This window comes from Diorhabda sublineata, chromosome 1 (assembly GCF_026230105.1).
Source record: "Diorhabda sublineata isolate icDioSubl1.1 chromosome 1, icDioSubl1.1, whole genome shotgun sequence".
Taxonomy (NCBI): Eukaryota; Metazoa; Arthropoda; class Insecta; order Coleoptera; family Chrysomelidae; genus Diorhabda; species Diorhabda sublineata.
Genome location: NC_079474.1, coordinates 16,849,684 through 16,867,626, shown reverse-complemented (window position 1 = coordinate 16,867,626; position 17,943 = coordinate 16,849,684). Strand labels below are relative to the sequence as shown.

The 17,943-nt window shown below is 35.3% G+C and overlaps 1 protein-coding gene across 1 annotated transcript; it reads right to left on the bottom strand.

The window, feature by feature from the left end:
* Window positions 1–7,275: 7,275 nt before the first annotated feature.
* LOC130444557 (uncharacterized) lies at window positions 7,276–17,265 on the bottom strand. Its single transcript, XM_056779763.1, has 8 exons — window positions 17,123–17,265; window positions 14,521–14,763; window positions 14,116–14,382; window positions 12,771–12,953; window positions 9,881–10,084; window positions 8,472–8,652; window positions 8,206–8,413; window positions 7,276–7,452 (listed from the first exon to the last, which is right to left on the bottom strand). Exons 1-8 carry the CDS (start codon window positions 17,175–17,177, stop codon window positions 7,312–7,314), a joined length of 1,482 nt encoding a protein of 493 aa, XP_056635741.1. The 5' UTR covers window positions 17,178–17,265; the 3' UTR covers window positions 7,276–7,311.
* Window positions 17,266–17,943: the final 678 nt, after the last annotated feature.

Here is a 17,943-nt window from a genome sequence, read left to right as displayed (position 1 = left end):
TTGAAGTGTTTAAAAGCATCACTGACTAGCGTGTCGGCATTTTTAGGCTGACATACGAGTTTTTTGTAATCGATACATACATTGTAATCGATACATTTGTTGACCGTTTTTATATCTACTGGTTTAGTTTTTCGTTTATGTGTATGTTTTGCTAACGATCAGAATGACGCTCTGTTCTTGTTTAAAGTGGTCTAAAAAGTGTATCGTATTTTTACTAGAGTCAGTCGGTTATTTGCTTTACTTGTAAACGTTTGAGTTACGAGTTTGTAATTAAAGTATTCAGTTTTCACGAGTTTATTATTTACTTCACCTGATCCACAAAAATTCTACAACAGGTTATGGGCCCAGGTGTGTAGTGGAAGTAAATAATTGTTCGGTTTTTTTTCGGTGTAACGGAAAAGTGAAGTGCGGGTGCGACTGAGTAAAAACTAAGTGCATTCGGCTATCGTTCGCCGGTCAAGTTTGCCATAATGGAAATTGACAAACCGAAAATAGATAAACTGCGTGATGCTGACAACTGGTCGCAGTGGCGGTTTGTGATGCAAACGCTATTGGACAGTGACGACTCGTTAGAAATTTGTGAAGGGACAGAACAACGGCCAACTGAAGGATTTACGGACTACCAGAATATACTTAAAAAATGGATCAAAAGAGAGAAACTTGCCCGTAAGTTGATTGTCACAACAATTGAAACAAAACCCTTGCAGTTAATTATGAATTGTACAACGGCTCATGAAATGTGGTCAAAACTGCACAGTGTTACGATCTTAAATCCGAAGAGAGCCTTGCGTTGGTACAAAAGCAATTTTTTGAATTTAAGTGGAGTCATGATGGTGGTATTGCGCATCACATATCAAGTCCTGAGCAGCTGGCAAACAAGATGGATAAGTTGGGTGGTAAGATACCGGAATCTATGTTGATAACGAGAATACTCTCCACATTACCACCTAAATTCAACTTCTTTCACAGTGCTTGGGATTCCACAGAACAAAGCAAACGTACTTTAGAAAATTTGACAACAAGACTACTAACTCAAGAACTAAGATTTGGCAGTCAAGAAAATGTTGAAGATGAGTCTAAAGTAGCGTTAGTTTCAGGAAAGTTTGCTGGAAAGAAAAATCGTTTCGGGAAGTCATCTTCAGCTGATTCTGTGACGCGTTGTTCGTTATGCCGCAAAAACAACCACACGTTTAAAGACTGTCGGGGTTGTTTTTCGTGTGGCTCCAAAAAACATCTATTAAAGGACTGTCCAAATAAAAGTGAAGGCTCGTCAAGTAAAAAGAGAGAAGCCTTTGTTGGGAATACTACCGGGAGTGGACAAAATCATTGGCTCATTGATTCTGGAGCTTCGCAGCATATGACAAATCGACGGACCTGGTTTGTAAATTTTAAAGAATTTGCAAAACCAACTATGGTTTATGTAGGTAATGGTGCCGCCGTGGAAGCTTTTGGAAGTGGTGACATTGATATGGAGACATTTGTAAACGGTGAGTGGTGCCCAGGAACTTTATGTGACGTCCTCTATACTCCGGAAATGTCGAAAAATTTGTTTTCGGTTCGCGTGGCCGCTAAAAAGGGTATCGATTTCACTCTGACGCATAATGGTACTCAATGTACATTTCGTAGAGGTAAAAAATTGGTTGCTGTCGGGATCGAGGCGGGTAACTTATATCGACTTTTAATGCGAGTGGTTTCGCCGGATAATGCTTCTGCCGCGTCAGTGGATGATCAACTGCAACTTTGGCATGAACGGTTATGTCATCAAAATAAACGACACGTGCAGATGGTTATGAAAAATCGCGGAGTTGAACTTAAGTTAAACAATGAGTTGTGTGATGCGTGCGCGTTCGGTAAACATCACAGACTCAAGTTCGGTACACGTGAGAATATTGCATCACAACCGCGTGCAATTATTCATTCGGACGTGTGCGGACCGATCCAAGTGGAAAGTCCAGGTAAGAAAAGATATTATGTACTTTTCAAAGACGATTACAGTAATTATCGGACTGTTTATTTTCTTCGTGAAAAATCGGAGGTCAAAGACAAAATTGAACTTTTTTGCGCGGAAATTAAAACACGCTTTGGTAGAGACATCATTGAAATGCGTACAGATGGTGGGGGCGAATATGTGAATAAGGAGGTTGAAGATTTCCTGAACAAACGAGGTATTAAACATACAATAACAACTCCTTACTGCCCGGAGCAAAATGGAAGTGCCGAACGAGAAAATCGTACCTTAATGGAAACAGCACGTTCTATGTTACATGCAAAGTCACATTTGCCGCAATTTCTTTGGGCCGAAGCTGTAAATACTGCTGTATTTGTTTTGAATAGAACAGGACCAACCAAAATCAAAGATCAAAGCCCATATGAATTATGGTTTGCTGAGAAACCCAGAATTGGTAACCTAAAAGTTTTTGGTACGGATTGTTTTGTCCACATACCTGTACAAAAACGTAGAAAACTGGACAAAAAGGCATTGAAAGGCATATTTGAAAACATGATGTGGTATTAAGTCATGATGTGATTTTTAAGGAGGAGAAAATAGTTTTAAAATCAACTCAATTTGAGAATACATCAGAAGAAAATCACGATGAAGATCAGATACCAGAAATGCTGCAAGAGCCAAAAGAAGTTTTGGAAGAGGTGTCTTCAGAAACTACAACACGTCAGTTACGTCCCAGGGATAAAATCAATGCTCCAGATTATTACGGTATTCCTGTAGCGTGGGTTGCTCAGAGTGAGCCAGAAAGCTTCGAGAAGGCGGTTTCATCAGAACATTCGACTGAATGGTTACGTGCTATGCAAGAAGAAATGAGCTCCCTGCAACAAAATGACACGTGGTTGTTAGTTGAAAGACCTCCTGACTAAAAGGTAATTGGAAATCGTTGGTTTTTTCGTATCAAGTATAAAGACAATGGTGAAATTGAGCGGTTTAAGGCGCGTCTTGTCGTAAAAGGTTGTGCGCAGAAAACCGGGATAGACTTTAATGAAACTTTCAGTCCCGTGGCTCGTTTTGAGACTATTCGTGTTGTGTTAAGTTTTGCTGCTATGGAGAAGCTTCATCTACGACAGTTCGACATCAAGACAGCTTTCTTGTATGGAGATCTTGAGGAGGAAATTTTCAAGGAACATCTTAAGGTCTACTGTGATGCGGATTTCGCGAGTGACGTAAATACGCGAAAGTCAACTTCGGGAGTAATTTGTAAGTTCGGGAGTGCGGCTGTAACGTGGTTCAGTAAAAAACAACAATGTATCGCGCAATCAACGACTGAATCCGAATACGTGAGTGCGGCTATGGTAATTTGGTTAAAGCGCATCATCAGTGAAGTAGGTTTAGAAAATGTAAAAAATCCATTGTTATGTATCGATAATCAAAGCGCACTTAAGTTGATAAAGAACCCAGAATTTCATGCTCGTACAAAACATATTGATGTTAAGTATCATTTTGTTAGGGATGTATATGCTAAGGGCGAATTTGACGTCATTTATGTATCTAGTGACGAACAGGTTGCTGATATTATGACGAAGCCTTTACCAAAACCTAAATTTGTGAAGTTGTTTTCGGAAATTGGTTTAGTTCGAAATAATAGCTTATAGACTGGGTGAGTTGGTTAGTCAGTTATACTTTTAGGGAGAGTATTGAAGTGTTTAAAAGCATCACTGACTAGCGTGTCGGCATTTTTAGGCTGTCATACGAGTTTTTTGTAATCGATACATTTGTTGACCGTTTTTATATCTACTGGTTTAGTTTTTCGTTTATGTGTATGTTTTGCTAACGATCAGAATGACGCTCTGTTCTTGTTTAAAGAGGTCTAAAAAGTGTATCGTATTTTTACTAGAGTCAGTCGGTTATTTGCTTTACTTGTAAACGTTTGAGTTACGAGTTTTTAATTAAAGTATTCAGTTTTCACGAGTTTATTATTTACTTCACCTGATCCACAAAAATTCTACAACAATTGTAGTCAACTTTCAAAAACCAGAAGAGAAATGCCGACTGGATAGCAGCCGAAAAGATGCTATTAAATATTGTTCCAATGCAGTTTGATGAATTGTCATTACAAGAAATGAAAAGCAACGGATATTATCCAAAACATTTGGTATAAGAAATTACGGTAGAACAAGATATCCCAACGTTTTAAGCACTCGGTTCCACTTATTTGCTTCCAAAAAGCTCCCAGACTGATGACTCCACTCAGTACAGATCAATCACGTGCTCTTTCATTCAATATAAGATATTTACAGCTTGTATTACTAACAGGTTTTATAGGCACGTCAAGGAAAATAACAAAGGTTTGCAGAAGAGATCACCAAGGGTGCAAAGAACAACTTGTGGAGTTCTTGCAGATTTACAAAGTCCACCCAATTATTGTAAGCTTCATTTCAATAACGATGAAAGCGGACAAACTTACATTAGCAAACCGGTCCAAGCTCTGTACTGACGAAATCTCATTCGTGCGACATCTTGAGTCATTTGTGGTTCTACCTTGCAATGAATCCTCTATCTACCATGCTCAATAGTACAAATTACGGATTCAACAATGAAGCTAATAGAGACACCGACTATATCATCTCCCATAACATTTTAAAAAGCTAAGTTATTGGAGTACAAGCAGGCAAAAGCTAGAATCCAGGATCAATATACCAAAAGAGTCCAAGTTCTAATTAAATTTGGACATCTCAGTCCAAATAATCAAAACCTATGGCACGACAGTTTGGGTGAAAACAGAGCTCGAGGAGGTTAACACGAACTATGATTACCAAGAACAACAATCTCTATCCGAAGTCATCCACTATTAGAATAAAATTACCCCGAAAAGAGGGAGGAAGAGGCTTGATCGACCTTCTCAACCTGCAGTATGTGAATTCTTTCATAGGAAATCAGAAACCTCAACCCTACATCGGATTATATCCAAGGCGGGTAAGAATTATTCACCCCTTAACCTTGCTTCGCCAGAATCTGATTTGAAGATTCTGGAAAACTGGAATAATGGCCACGAAAGGTACTACACGGAAGACCTTAACCAGCCGCATGTTGACTAAGAAGCTTACTAGCGGAAATCTCTTTCCAGAGACCGAAGTTATTAACTCGAATAACTACGAAAAAAATGTCATTAATGATCCGAAACTCAATTCGACCAACGCAAGAGTCAACAAACACCATCTTCGTCAACATATGCTTGTAGTGTATATCTTTCGCATGCGAGTAAGGAAGATAAAGTTAGTGGGCGGACTACGTAAGCGTGCACTTCCAGATTCACAAAATCTACATGCAACTATCAACACATACACATATTAATATAATACGTATCGAAGACGCGATTAATTATTGTTGCATCTCGATTTTGTAAGTTTGGTACTGCGCGCTTACGTAGTCCGCCCACTAACTCTTTCTTACTATGATGTTTTTCTTATTTATTTACACTATTTCTATTCGTTGGGTGAATTTATGAACACTGCCTCTTATTTATTTAATTTATTAAAATTCGTTCCATTCGCTATGACTATTTATTATAAACTGACTAATTCCGTTGAACATGATATATATAGCAGAAACGATATTTCTAGAAATCTAGAAAGTAAACAATCAAAAACAGAGAAATAACAAGATCTTCCTAGAAATTAGTTAAAAAGAAATAATGTAAACAAACCGCCTGCTATGATAAAAACATATATAGAAACAAACCTCAAACGAATTCCGCTGTTTATAAAAAGTATATCAACGTGCCGCGACTTCGCTAAATTTTATAATTTCCATGATAACTGGACAGGACCGGCTTCATGTCGTAGACGAGTTCGTAACATTACTCTAATGCGAAGGATACAGAAAGAGATTTATGAACATTCAGGTGAAATTAATAAAGGCGTGTTGAAAAGGATGTGTAGCTAATCGTATTTTAAATATAAAAGTGAACGATTTGACACTGTTTCCTTATTATTTTTGAATGAACAAATAACAAGACCTTCCTAGAAATTAGTTAAAAAGAAACAATGTAAACAAACCGCCTGCTATGATAAAAACATATATAGAAACAAACGTCAAACGAATTCCAGTGTTTATAAAAATTATATCAACGTGCCGCGACTTTGCTAAATATTATAATTCCATTATAACCGGACAGGACAGGCTTCATGTCGTAGACGAGTTCGTAATATTCCCTTCATAAAAATGAAAGTGAAAGATATGACACTGTTTCCTTATTATTATTTTTTCAATCTTCGGTTTATAATCGGGAAATGAACTTTGACATAAAAGCAGAAAGCGGCGGCGTGACAAATCGAACATATAAATCTTGGAGACCCGAGACAAAGATGATACTAGTCGCGAAGACGTGATTATACGGTGCTACTTTCTAAAATAACTCCGCGAAAAATACAAAGAGATTAGGTAACGAATATCTCGTTTAATTTTTATAAAAACAACGATTTGAGATGGCAAAAATTTTTACAGGGTTTTGATTATGGGTAAATGTCTACTGGATGAATGAAATAGTTGAAAATTACACAAAAAACAATCGGGGCGTATAGGTGGGATGACTCCGAGGGTACTGCTCATTCGATTGAACATGTCTCAGGCCTTAGTGACGCGGTTTGAGCAAAATGAGTTTGATTTTTAGCGTCGTTACATAATTGTAGATAAAACATAGAAACAATGCTGTAAACAAGACAGTGGATTGCAAAAGGAAAACTTGGAAAAGTGACGATGACCATTTTTTGGGATAGTCATGGTATTACATTCATCAACTACAACAACAAATTGGTAGAACAATAAAAAGAAAGAGTTTTCTACAAAGCGACCGCATTTGAACATTTGAACAGAGAAGAGAAAATCTACCGATTAGAAGATTCAAGATTCGAAGAACTTAGAAGAATATCCAGATATTCTAAAAACCAGCTGGACTACTACCAGCAGTGAAGATATCAAGAAAAATATAAAGAAACATGTTCCATTAATGTGGAGAGGCTTAGCAAGATTTCTGGAATAGCTTTAGCAATAAGTGAAGCGTGGTATTAGCTGCCATAATCAAAGGGAACGTCGAAATAGAAAAAGGAGTGAAGGAAAAAGAAGATACTTCTATGAAACCCATGAAAAATGAAATTTGCGAAATGGAGGAGTAGAATCAGCTTGTTGAAACCAGAACATAAACTTGCTTGTCAAAAGTCAAAAGTTTTGTCTAAAAATATTAATCCTTCAACTTGATTTCCTACAGTTTCTGCCCAAATATCCAATTAAGGATTGAAGTTACACATTGGATTAGGAAATGAAAGAAAAAAATAGATCGATATTTTAATAAAACTAGTTTAAAAATTTTAACTCATATCAGATAAATCTACCAATTCTCCTTCTTCGGCTACTGTTTCAATCAAATGTCTTCGCGTTTGTTCTTCAAACACCTGCGGCTCCGTTAAATCATTAGGTTTCTTCATTAAACCAGTTTCTTTTGTTAAATCCTGCAAATTTTATTAATTAGACATTGGAAGAGCTTCAATACACTCATTACTACCACTACACCAACACTCATACCATAGAAGCGCGTTTCTGTAACCCAAGTTATCGCCTTCAGATATCGAAGGCACACTCTTTAAAGATGCTTGTAAAAATCGGATGGAGTCAAGATGATCTGCAGTACCAACATTCCATTTTGTGGTCGGATGAAGCTAAACACTATCAATCGACTGTACTGGAACGACCAGAATCTTAACGTCTTCATTGAAGAAGAATTAAACCTGCATGGGGTGTGTGTGTGTGTGTATGTGCTGGAGGTCTCGTGGGTCTATGAGGGTCACGTGACTGGACAAAGTTATCGAAAATTTACGCGGGAAAATGGACAAGGATGCAATACTACGCGTTATTTTGGAGAAAGGATAGTCAGCCGAGGATTCTTTGAGTGGGCCTTACGGAAATGTGTCCTGACAGCCTGTGATTTATTCCTGTGGGTCTTTCTCAAGGAACCCGTTTTTGCAACCACCGAATTGCAATTGAAGAAGAATTGGGCAGAAAGCTTGACGTAATTCTCCGTTGAGAAACGTTGCCCGAAGGTGGGCTTCGATTTGATCACTTACAGTAACCCTTTTTCGACTCAATCAATTTCTTTTCTTTTCGGGGTGGATGAACTAATAGACAAACCATCCGAAATGGTTGAGTTTATCTCAAGCGACGTTATTTAAATAATTTTTTTATTAATTAAAGTAATTGGTGCTTACTTCAGCTGAACTGGCATTAGAACTCGATGTGGAAGACGATTTTTTTGTAAATTCCGAAAAACTAGGATTTTCGAACGTTTTCGGTATATTTGGCATTGAACTACCAACCGAATGTCCTTCTCCTATCAATCCAGTACCTTCACTGATACTACTGTTTCTCGAAAAGAATACTGATTTATAAGTAAGAGGCCTTGAACCGAGACCAACACTAAAATTGTAAAAAAAAAAGATATAATAGCTGAAAATATATAATAGCAGGGCCTTACCGTTCTCGGAGCCGTTTAGTTTTATCGTTGTCTCCGAATAAATACAGAACCATTGCAAATATAACGCATGCGCTAAATAGCGAACCGAAAATTATTGATATAGCGTTTGTTGCATTTTTTCCATTCTGGTTCGGGTACGAAGACGTCAAAAATTCCGATTTTTCATATTCGATCGTTTTATCTAAAAGAAATACAAATAGGGAAACAAAGAAATACGACAAATAGAGGGAAAAATAGATATAGAAATCGAGGCTAAGATAGGAACAAACACAGACGCTGAAATAAGCAACAGAGATAATCATAGAGATAAAAACAAACCCAGTGACAGAAACAGAAGAAAATATTGGAAAAAAACAAATACAAAGACAGGAGTTGACAAAAGTGAAATCAGAGACAATAATAGAGATAAAAACAGTGAGGAAGACAGAATTAGTAACAAAAAACAAAGACGAAAGCAAAAAAGAGGGAGACAGTGACAGAAATAAAGACAAACACTGGGACAGAAATTGAAGCTGAAAGAAGAACAAAGATAGACTTATAGACAGAGACAAACTTAGGGGATGACAAAATCGAGGATAGAGACAATAATAAGCTTAGAGACAAAGACGAAACAGAGAATGACAGAAACAGAGACAAACACAATGACAGGGATTGAGATTGAAACAAGAAAAAATATATTTATAGACAGAGACCAACAAAATCAAAAACGGAGACGAAAACAAACACAGTGACACAGATGGAAGCTGGCAAAAATAGAAATAAAATCATAGATAAAGATAAAGACCGAGACAAACACGTAGGCGGACAAAAGCAAAAAAAGAGACAATAATAGATATAAATACAAAGGCAAAAACAGAGATGAAGACAAACACAGTGACAGAGGACAAATACAGTGACAAAGAAAATGGCAGAAATAGTGACAAAACAAAGACAAACACAGCGACAAGTAGAAATAAGATCAAAGATAAAGACCGAGACAAACACGTAGGCGGACAAAAGCAAAAAATGACAGTGATAAAGTTAGAGGGCTGACGAAAACTGCAGTAACAAACAATGACAACAGCAAAGATAGACTCTGACAAAAATAGCAACGTAACAGAGATAAATATAACAAGGGTCAATACAAAAGCAGGTGTAGAGTCAAAGATATGAATGGAGACAAAAACAGTAAGAGAAATAATGATGTAAAAAACAAGAGAGATGGCTTGGGATGGACTGAAGAAATATTAGTGTGAGTGTGTGGTCTAATTTCAATGAAAATTTAACATTTATTGAAAAATGACTCACTGAAACAAAGCATATTCAATTGAAAAAACAAAACAATGATGCAGAACCAAAGACATAGCTAAAGATATAGACAGAGGTAGAGACAAAGACAAAGGTGGATTATTATGTAATAAAAACCTTACCATCTTTAAGTATTTGATGGAAACGTTGAGCTTCTTCGATACTATTTCCGGTGAATTGTTTCTCGGTGAAAATAATTTGTATGACTTCGTCGCCGTTTTCGTTTTTCACTTTACTGATATGCGTATCCGACGTGTAACTTTTCAATCTGGTTTCCATCTGAGCTATTTCGAAATCTTGCTTTGGTTCGAAAATAATAGTTGACCCTTGAATATATGAAAAATAATGAAGATAATGTGACAAGAAGTCTTAGAAAAAAAATGTTTGGATTAGAAAATATACCAAATAATGTGGGAGCTTAAATTGGAATTAAAATATTAAAAAGTTGTTATCAGGAAAAGTAAGAAAATGATCGAGAAGGACTAGGAGTTTCTAGAAAATGGATGAGGTTAGAAAATTTGATGGAGATTTGAAAAAGAAGATAAAGAAAGTAATATATTGCCTGTTATAGAAATAAATGTGTGAGGAAAATCAAAAGATGATTGATTTTGGAAATTTGGGAAAAAAAATTAATGTAATCAGAAAAATTATGAACAGAGGAAACAAGAGGAAAATATCAAGGAAAATGGTATATAAGGAAAGGAACTTTTGGAAAAATTAAGTGAACTCGGAGAGAGAGACTAGATAAAGAAATGATGAATAAAAAATGATGAACATAATTCAAGGGTTCCTATAAAAGTGATTGGTATAGCAAATAAATTCGAAAAATGACGCAATGAATGATCAAAATTGGAATTAGAAAAAGAAAATTATATAAAAAAAAACGATTTGGGACTAATCTAAAAAATTTTGGTTAGGCATGCATAAAAATGTGTCGAAGAACCTTGCTGGGAAAGGAATAAAATAAATGATGAAAGGATTGAAGACTTTCTAAAAATATTAATGAATAGACTAGAGAATTCAAGTAAACTGGAACGCATAGGAGAAAATTATCACAAAAAAAGTGATGAATAGGGTCACGAAAATCCTAAAATATTGATTGGTTTACGAAATTGAGGACTAATTGACAAAAGTATTGTCCATATATAAAAATAAATCGAGGAAAATGATCAGATAATTATAGGGGAGTATGAAGAGAATAATTGAAAGGGTCAAGTAGCTTCTAGAAAGGTGAATAGACTAGAAAATTCAAGTAGATGAAGAAGAAGATGAAGAAAGCAACATTTTGACCAGATGAAGAAATAAATCAGATATAAGTAAAGAAAATGATGAACAGGATCAAGGAATTTCTAGAAAAATTAATGATTTAGCAGATTTCGGAATAATATGAGAAAGTTATCACAAAAAAATGAAGAAAACGATAAATAAGATCAAGGAAATCCTAAAAAATTGATTGGATTACGAAAATACGGAATAATGAAAAAAAAGCATTGGTCATATCTAAACATAAATTGAAGAAAATTGTCAAGAGATGAAAGAAAAGTCTTGGACAAATTATAAAAGAGGTCAAGGACCTTCTAGAAAAGTGATAAAATTAGAAAATTTCAGTAAACTCGTAAAAGATTATGAAGTCAATAGACAAGAAAATTCAAGTAGATGAAGAAGAAGATGAAGAAAGCAACATTTTCACCAGTTAAAGAAATAAAACAGATACAAGTGAAGAAAATGAACAAGACAGCAATGAATGATCAAATTTGGGAATAGATAAAAGAAAGTTATCACAAAATATGATGAAAATGATAAATAAGATCAAGGAAATCCTGAAAAATTCATTGGTTCATGAAAATGAGGACAAATTAACAGATGTATTGACTATATTTAGAAATAAATTAAAGGAAATTGTCAAGCAATGAAAAAAAGTCTTGGACAAATTATAGAAAGGGTGAAGAACCTTCTAGAAAAGTGATAAAACTAGAAAATTCAAGTAAACTCGTAGAAGAAGATTATGAAATCAATAATTTGACCAGATATAGAAACAAATCAAATACAATACAATACAAGGCGTATCTTAAAAGGGTTTTTTATCAATAAAATACGAGATTAAGGAAAATAGCCAAGAATTCCTGGTAATGTGATCGGTTCACTTAAGTACTGAGTGATTTTTTTGGTGGTCTTGTGTTATTGTCAAACTTGTTCAGTTTGGTCTAAAATTTAATCATGAATCGACTTACGAACGAACAAATTATTGAATTTCATCAAAATTCATCGGTTCATCGCGCATTTCTTCAGATTTATGGGCAGTTTGATCGGCCACAACGTATAAGATTAGGTGAATGGGCGCCGGCAAAAGTTGGAGGGAGATCCGCTCCAACAAGCAAAATTACCGCATCTGGAGTGAAGACTGACCAGAAGCATTGCATGGGCTACCAATGCATCCCGAAAAAGTCAGTATTCGGTGTGGATTATGGGCATCATCTTCAAAAGTGACGATGGCGATTGGCGAGCGTTACCGTGTGATAATTGACGATTTTTTTGTCCAAAATGGAAGAATTGGACATGACGACATGTGGTTTCATCTAGACGGTGCCACATGCCACACGGCACGCGAAACAATGGCCAAACTGAGAGCCGCCTCCGGTTAACAGTTCATCTTACGTTTGGGGTCCTAGATCGTGTGATTTAACGCCTTTGGATTGTTTCTTGTGGAGCTACGTCTACAAGGATAAATCAGCAACGATTGAAGCATTTATTCGGCCGATATGTTGGAGAGATTGGGCCAAAATTGGACCTTGTACATGGGCTATCTAAAGCGAAACCTTGTCCAACATTTGCAAGAAATTCATCAACTTGTGGTTTTTTTCAAAATCAAATCCTATACCTCTTAAGAAATTTGGAAAAATAAAGGCATGTTTCATCTAGATATAAAAATACTGTCTGGAAAATAGATAAATGAAGTTGTTGTTTTGTTTCCTTTCTGTATTGAACCTTTTTTTCAAGAAAAAAAATGCTCACCGCATATTTTGTAACAAAACCCAATTGGTAAGATGGGTTGATTACATTCGATGGTATCTGGTACGTCAAAAACATCACACGCTTCGCCGTAATACAATTCGTTTCCGCATACGCAACCGGAATCATCATCGCATTGACGATTATTGACGTTGATTTCGCCATCTCTAACGAAAACTATAATATCTGGAAAAAACGTGTGGGCACATAACGATTACTAACAGTTTAATAGTAAATGAAAGCGTAATATTTTGGGAGAATAGGCTAGTTGCCAAAATATAGTTTAAAACAATAGCTTAGCATCTATTTCACCCCAAAAATATATTACTTTGAGATAAATAGGTTTTTTACGTTAGTATTTTGAGTTTTTAGAAATGAATTTGAAATTTACCGCGAAAAAGGCCAAGACTGTCATGGCGTCTTGAATGACGTCACACCTCGAAAAACAGCCATGTTTGTTTCTGATAGTCAATTGTTTTTCAATAAATAATGATTACCTCGTATTATAAATACCGTATAGTGCCCCAATGTGAAAGTACAACGATAAAAACGGCAGACAAATTATTCATACAAGTTCCAAACAATAAAGAAATACGAATAAAGTATTTAAAAATGACAAGGAGACAAGATGCTTTTATTTTATCAACTAATTCCACAAATTATTCCTGTGATGATCATTTTGATGTAAGTATCAAACAAAACTTGATGTATCTATTTATGAATGTATAAAATCTACCATAATACACCACACATAACATATAAAATGTTATGACTTAATTAAGTTGAAAGTTATTGAAACTTTGTATTCGCTAACCTCAAAATCAGTTAAGTATTTTCATTCTGCAGTGGGTAAATGCAACTTTCTGACTGTTAACTGCTAATCAAATAAGACTTTGTTTGTTCTTCACATATAAGCTTTAACACTGCGGATTTTCGATGAAAAAAGTATGTATTCATTGCAAAAAATTTGTCAAGCATAACTGCGTCAATTTTGGGCAAATTACTGCAGTTTTCTTTATTAAATCCTGATTCCATGGCAAATTATACCTGTCTTTGAAGATTAAACTAAAACGAACTTTATTAATTTAACAATAATTGATGAAAACTCGAAATAACCTTGTTACTTTATACGAAAATGACAGCTACAACATGGCGTTTCGCGCGGTGTCACGTCACGCTTTCTAATTGGTGTTTAATGTCACGTGATTAAACGCCTCATTTCGTCGATTTTATTTTCTATTAGTTTTTGTTGAAAAGTTGGTTTTTTATTTATTAATTATCATGGTTAATCATTAGAAACTCAAAGCGATCCGATTTATTCTTAGTGGAAACAAGCCTATCGACTTACTGCTGAGTGTATAATCGCTATCAAGTTCCACAAATTCCGATTCCTCCCAATATTCGTCGCCGAATTTGAAACTCTTTATAGAAACTTGACTCGAAATAACAACAGCCCCACTTAAGTATCCCTTAGGGAAAATTACATCGTCGTATACGCAAGGAAGTTTTTCCAAATGTGGAATCGCCATATTATCGTTGTTTACACCCGATTTTAACCAATTATCAAAATTTGTCCAATGGTGAAGTTGTACTTCCGAGCCATTTATCGCCACGCCTACAGAGAACAAAACAATTGTTAATGTATATCACCCTGTATATCAAAATTATATATAGGATTTTCCACGACGAGTGGACGAGTGGAAATGCGATATTTCCACATTTTTCTCTAAATTGTATGGAAATAATTACTTACAATTCATTTCCGATTTTGTATTATCGTCAAATATAATCTCCGTATCGTCATTTAGTATAATATCGTTCAATTTTCCAAATACCATCTGTTCTATTTCCAAAGTCTTGAAAGTGGTAGTACCGTAAAATTGCTCCAAGAATAATCCCTGGCATTTTTTTTGAGGTACGTGACCCAACCAATTTCTCTTATCATAAAAATCGTTATTGCGTTGAAATATAATTTCATAACATTCAGATGATTTAACTAAAACAATAATTTCATGGAGAATCAAATAAAATACTAAAGGTGTTCCAGTGGGGTATGGCTTCTGGTACCAGACGGTGCGTCCAATGCTACTAACGTTGGACGTTGATATGATTGGACGCGTCGTGTCATTCGACGAATATTTTGCTTCCAATATTGGCCGAATCTGTTTTTTTTTGGGCCTGCGTCAAAGGAGTATCCAACATTGAAATGAATTTGGAACCAACACGTGTAAAACCTCTTTTGTTCTTGCGTGTTCTGTATGAAAAACCATTTCTTTAGGTAATGCGTCCAATGTTAAGCCAACGTTGGACGCATCGTGTAGTACCGGCTTGAGAAACGACGTCAAATTTTAACCCTGCATTTAACACAATAGATTACAGAATTATAAATATTAAAAATAAACTATAAAAGGGAAAAAGATAGAAGAGTAGTTGCGGAACTCAAGCCACCGAGTTAATCACTACCAAATATAAATCGAGTTTGTCGGTACTGACCTAATATAATCTAATCTAAAGATCTGACAAAAGAAGACGCCAATTCAGTTGAATTTACATGTATTGATGTGATTCGACGTTAATAGAAATCAGAAGACATCGATCAACATGAAGTGACCATCGATCTCGATCGGTTTCAATGGATTATTAATATACAAGATCTGACAAAAGTAGACGCCAATTCAGTTGAATTTACATGAATTGATGTGATTCGACGTTAATAGAAATCAGAAGACATCGATCAACATGAAGTGACCATCGATCTCGATCGGTTTCAATGGATTATTAATATACAAGATCTGACAAAAGTAGACGCCAATTCAGTTGAATTTACATGTATTGATGTGATTCGACGTTAATAGAAATCAGAAGACATCGATCAACATGAAGTGACCATCGATCTCGATCGGTTTCAATGGATTATTAATATACAAGATCTGACAAAAGTAGACGCCAATTCAGTTGAATTTACATGAATTGATGTGATTCGACATTAATAGAAATCAGAAGACATCGATCAACATGAAGTGACAATCGATCTCAATCGGTTTTAATAGATCGTTAATGGGCAAGATCTGACAAAAGTAGACGCCAATTCAGCTGAATTTACATGAATTGATGTGATTCGACCTCAATCGACGTCAATAGACATCAATCAACATGAATCCAAAAACCAGAACCACTGGCCTAAAGATAGCAGCTCAGAACTGTGAGTAATTCTACAATGGAATAGAGATTAAGTGGAGCTGGTCTTTTTAGCAGGGTGAAAGTGAAGAAGCCTGCTTTAAGATGTCAAAATAAAATCAAAGGGTTGCAGTGGGCTAAAAATTTGACGCATGAATAGGGAGTGAGAGTTTAGTTGAGCAATGAGTCAAAATTTGAGGTTTTTGGGTTCTAAGAGAAGACTGTGTGCGCGGGTCAAAGGAAGAATGAAGAAGAAATGTTAAATCCTTGTGTAGTTAAGACTTGAAGACCCGGCGGAAGCTGGGTGATAATTTGAGGATGTTTGGAATGAAGAGCGACTGGAAACTTGGTGAGAATTTTAAAGAAGACTATAAAAAATATCAAAGGAAAATCTAGGACGTTTTGGTCAGCGGAAATATATCTTCCAGCATGATAACGGTCCCACGCATTCCTCGAAGTTGAACAAAGAGTATTTGAAAGAAGTGGAAAGGAAGGATTATCATGACCACCACAGTCGCCCGATTTGAACTGGATTAAATCGTGGGATAAATTGGAAAGAAAGCAGTGTCCTATTTCCATTCCAAATCTTTAAAATATCCTTAAGAACGAATGGAACCAATTAGACAACGATTATTTGTTTAAATTTTTACAAAAAATACCAAAATGGATAGTATTGCTTTTGTTTTGTATCACTCAAGGTATAGGGTGTGCAAAATTCTTTAAAGGGTAGTGTACGTCATCAACAACAGACAGGTGTCACTGTGAAACTTTCAGTTGCCAATGCAGTCAACCTGCAAGGCGAAATATTTGGTAAAAGATTTTAAGAAGACAACGAATATTGTGGTTTAAAAACTTTAGAACCTGGTTTTGTAAAACTCTTTTCGCATTGCTATGACATAGTGAATTTGTTTTAGATCATGTTCTATTTATAAATGTTCACTAATGCCAAACTGGATTATAATGTCTATTTGTATGAATGAGAAGGTAAAAAAAATATCTCGAGCTTTTCGTACAATGCTGAAAATGAAAATTACCATGGAGAAAAAGTCAAAAAACGAATATTAATGAAATCATTAACGATTTTTTTTCTCTATATTTGGATCCATTGTTAACACAACTAAACATGGTTACAATGTCGTTTTTTTTTAATTAGTTAAATCAAATTTCCAAGGACTTACTTAGATATGAAATGCATAATGTCCCTATTGAAAATAAAACATTATTCACCCACATATTTCACAAAAAAATGGAAAAATTATGTCACAAATGATGAGTGTTTCGTAACAACAAGCTAATATAAATTAGTGAATTTGAAACATCCATTATTTCATATAAATTGTGAAACTTGATACCGATTTCTGTGGGTGTCAATATAATTTATATTTTATTTAAACGACAACAGTATTTTAACCCACAAAGCCGCTTCGTTTGTCCCCAACCTCGTTAAAATAAAAATTTTACCAATTTTTCCTAAAAATATTGATTTTAGATAAAAAAGTTTCCAACATAAAATGAAGTTCTATAAAAAATTCATACATATTTCTCACATAAATCTATTTTTTATATATATAACCCAAAATATCTCGACCGGAGTCTTCTCTTCTTCTTTCTCTTTTCTTAAGACTTGTTTAAGCTAGAAGCGGGGGCAAACAACAAGCCCTTCACCGGACCTGAACCCTTTTGTGGTATCAGCCAATTCAGCCGAATTTACATGAATTGATGTGATTCGACATTAATAGAAATCAGGAGACATCAATCAACATGAAGTGACAATCGATCTCAATCGGTTTCTATGGATTGTTAATGTGCAAAATATGACAAAAGTAGACGCGCCAGTTCAGCTGAATTTACATGAATTTTTTCTAAAAAGTCTTCTCTTCTTCTTTCTCTTTACTTAAGACTTGTTGAAGCTATACAATAAGCCCTTCACCGGAACCGAACCCTCCTGTGGTATCAGCTACAGAACAATGAAAAAAACACTGGAAAAGAAGGTAGATAC

Excerpts from the sequence above, each read along its gene's own strand:
- LOC130444557 (XM_056779763.1), bottom strand. The coding sequence starts at position 17,177 with ATGTGGGTGAATAATGTTTTATTTTCAATAGGGACATTATGCATTTCA. Across the intron at positions 14,383-14,520 it reads TACAAAATCGGAAATGAATT|GCGTGGCGATAAATGGCTCG; the intron begins GTAAGTAATTAT and ends TGTTCTCTGTAG. Across the intron at positions 8,653-9,880 it reads CCATCAAATACTTAAAGATG|ATAAAACGATCGAATATGAA; the intron begins GTAAGGTTTTTA and ends TATTTCTTTTAG.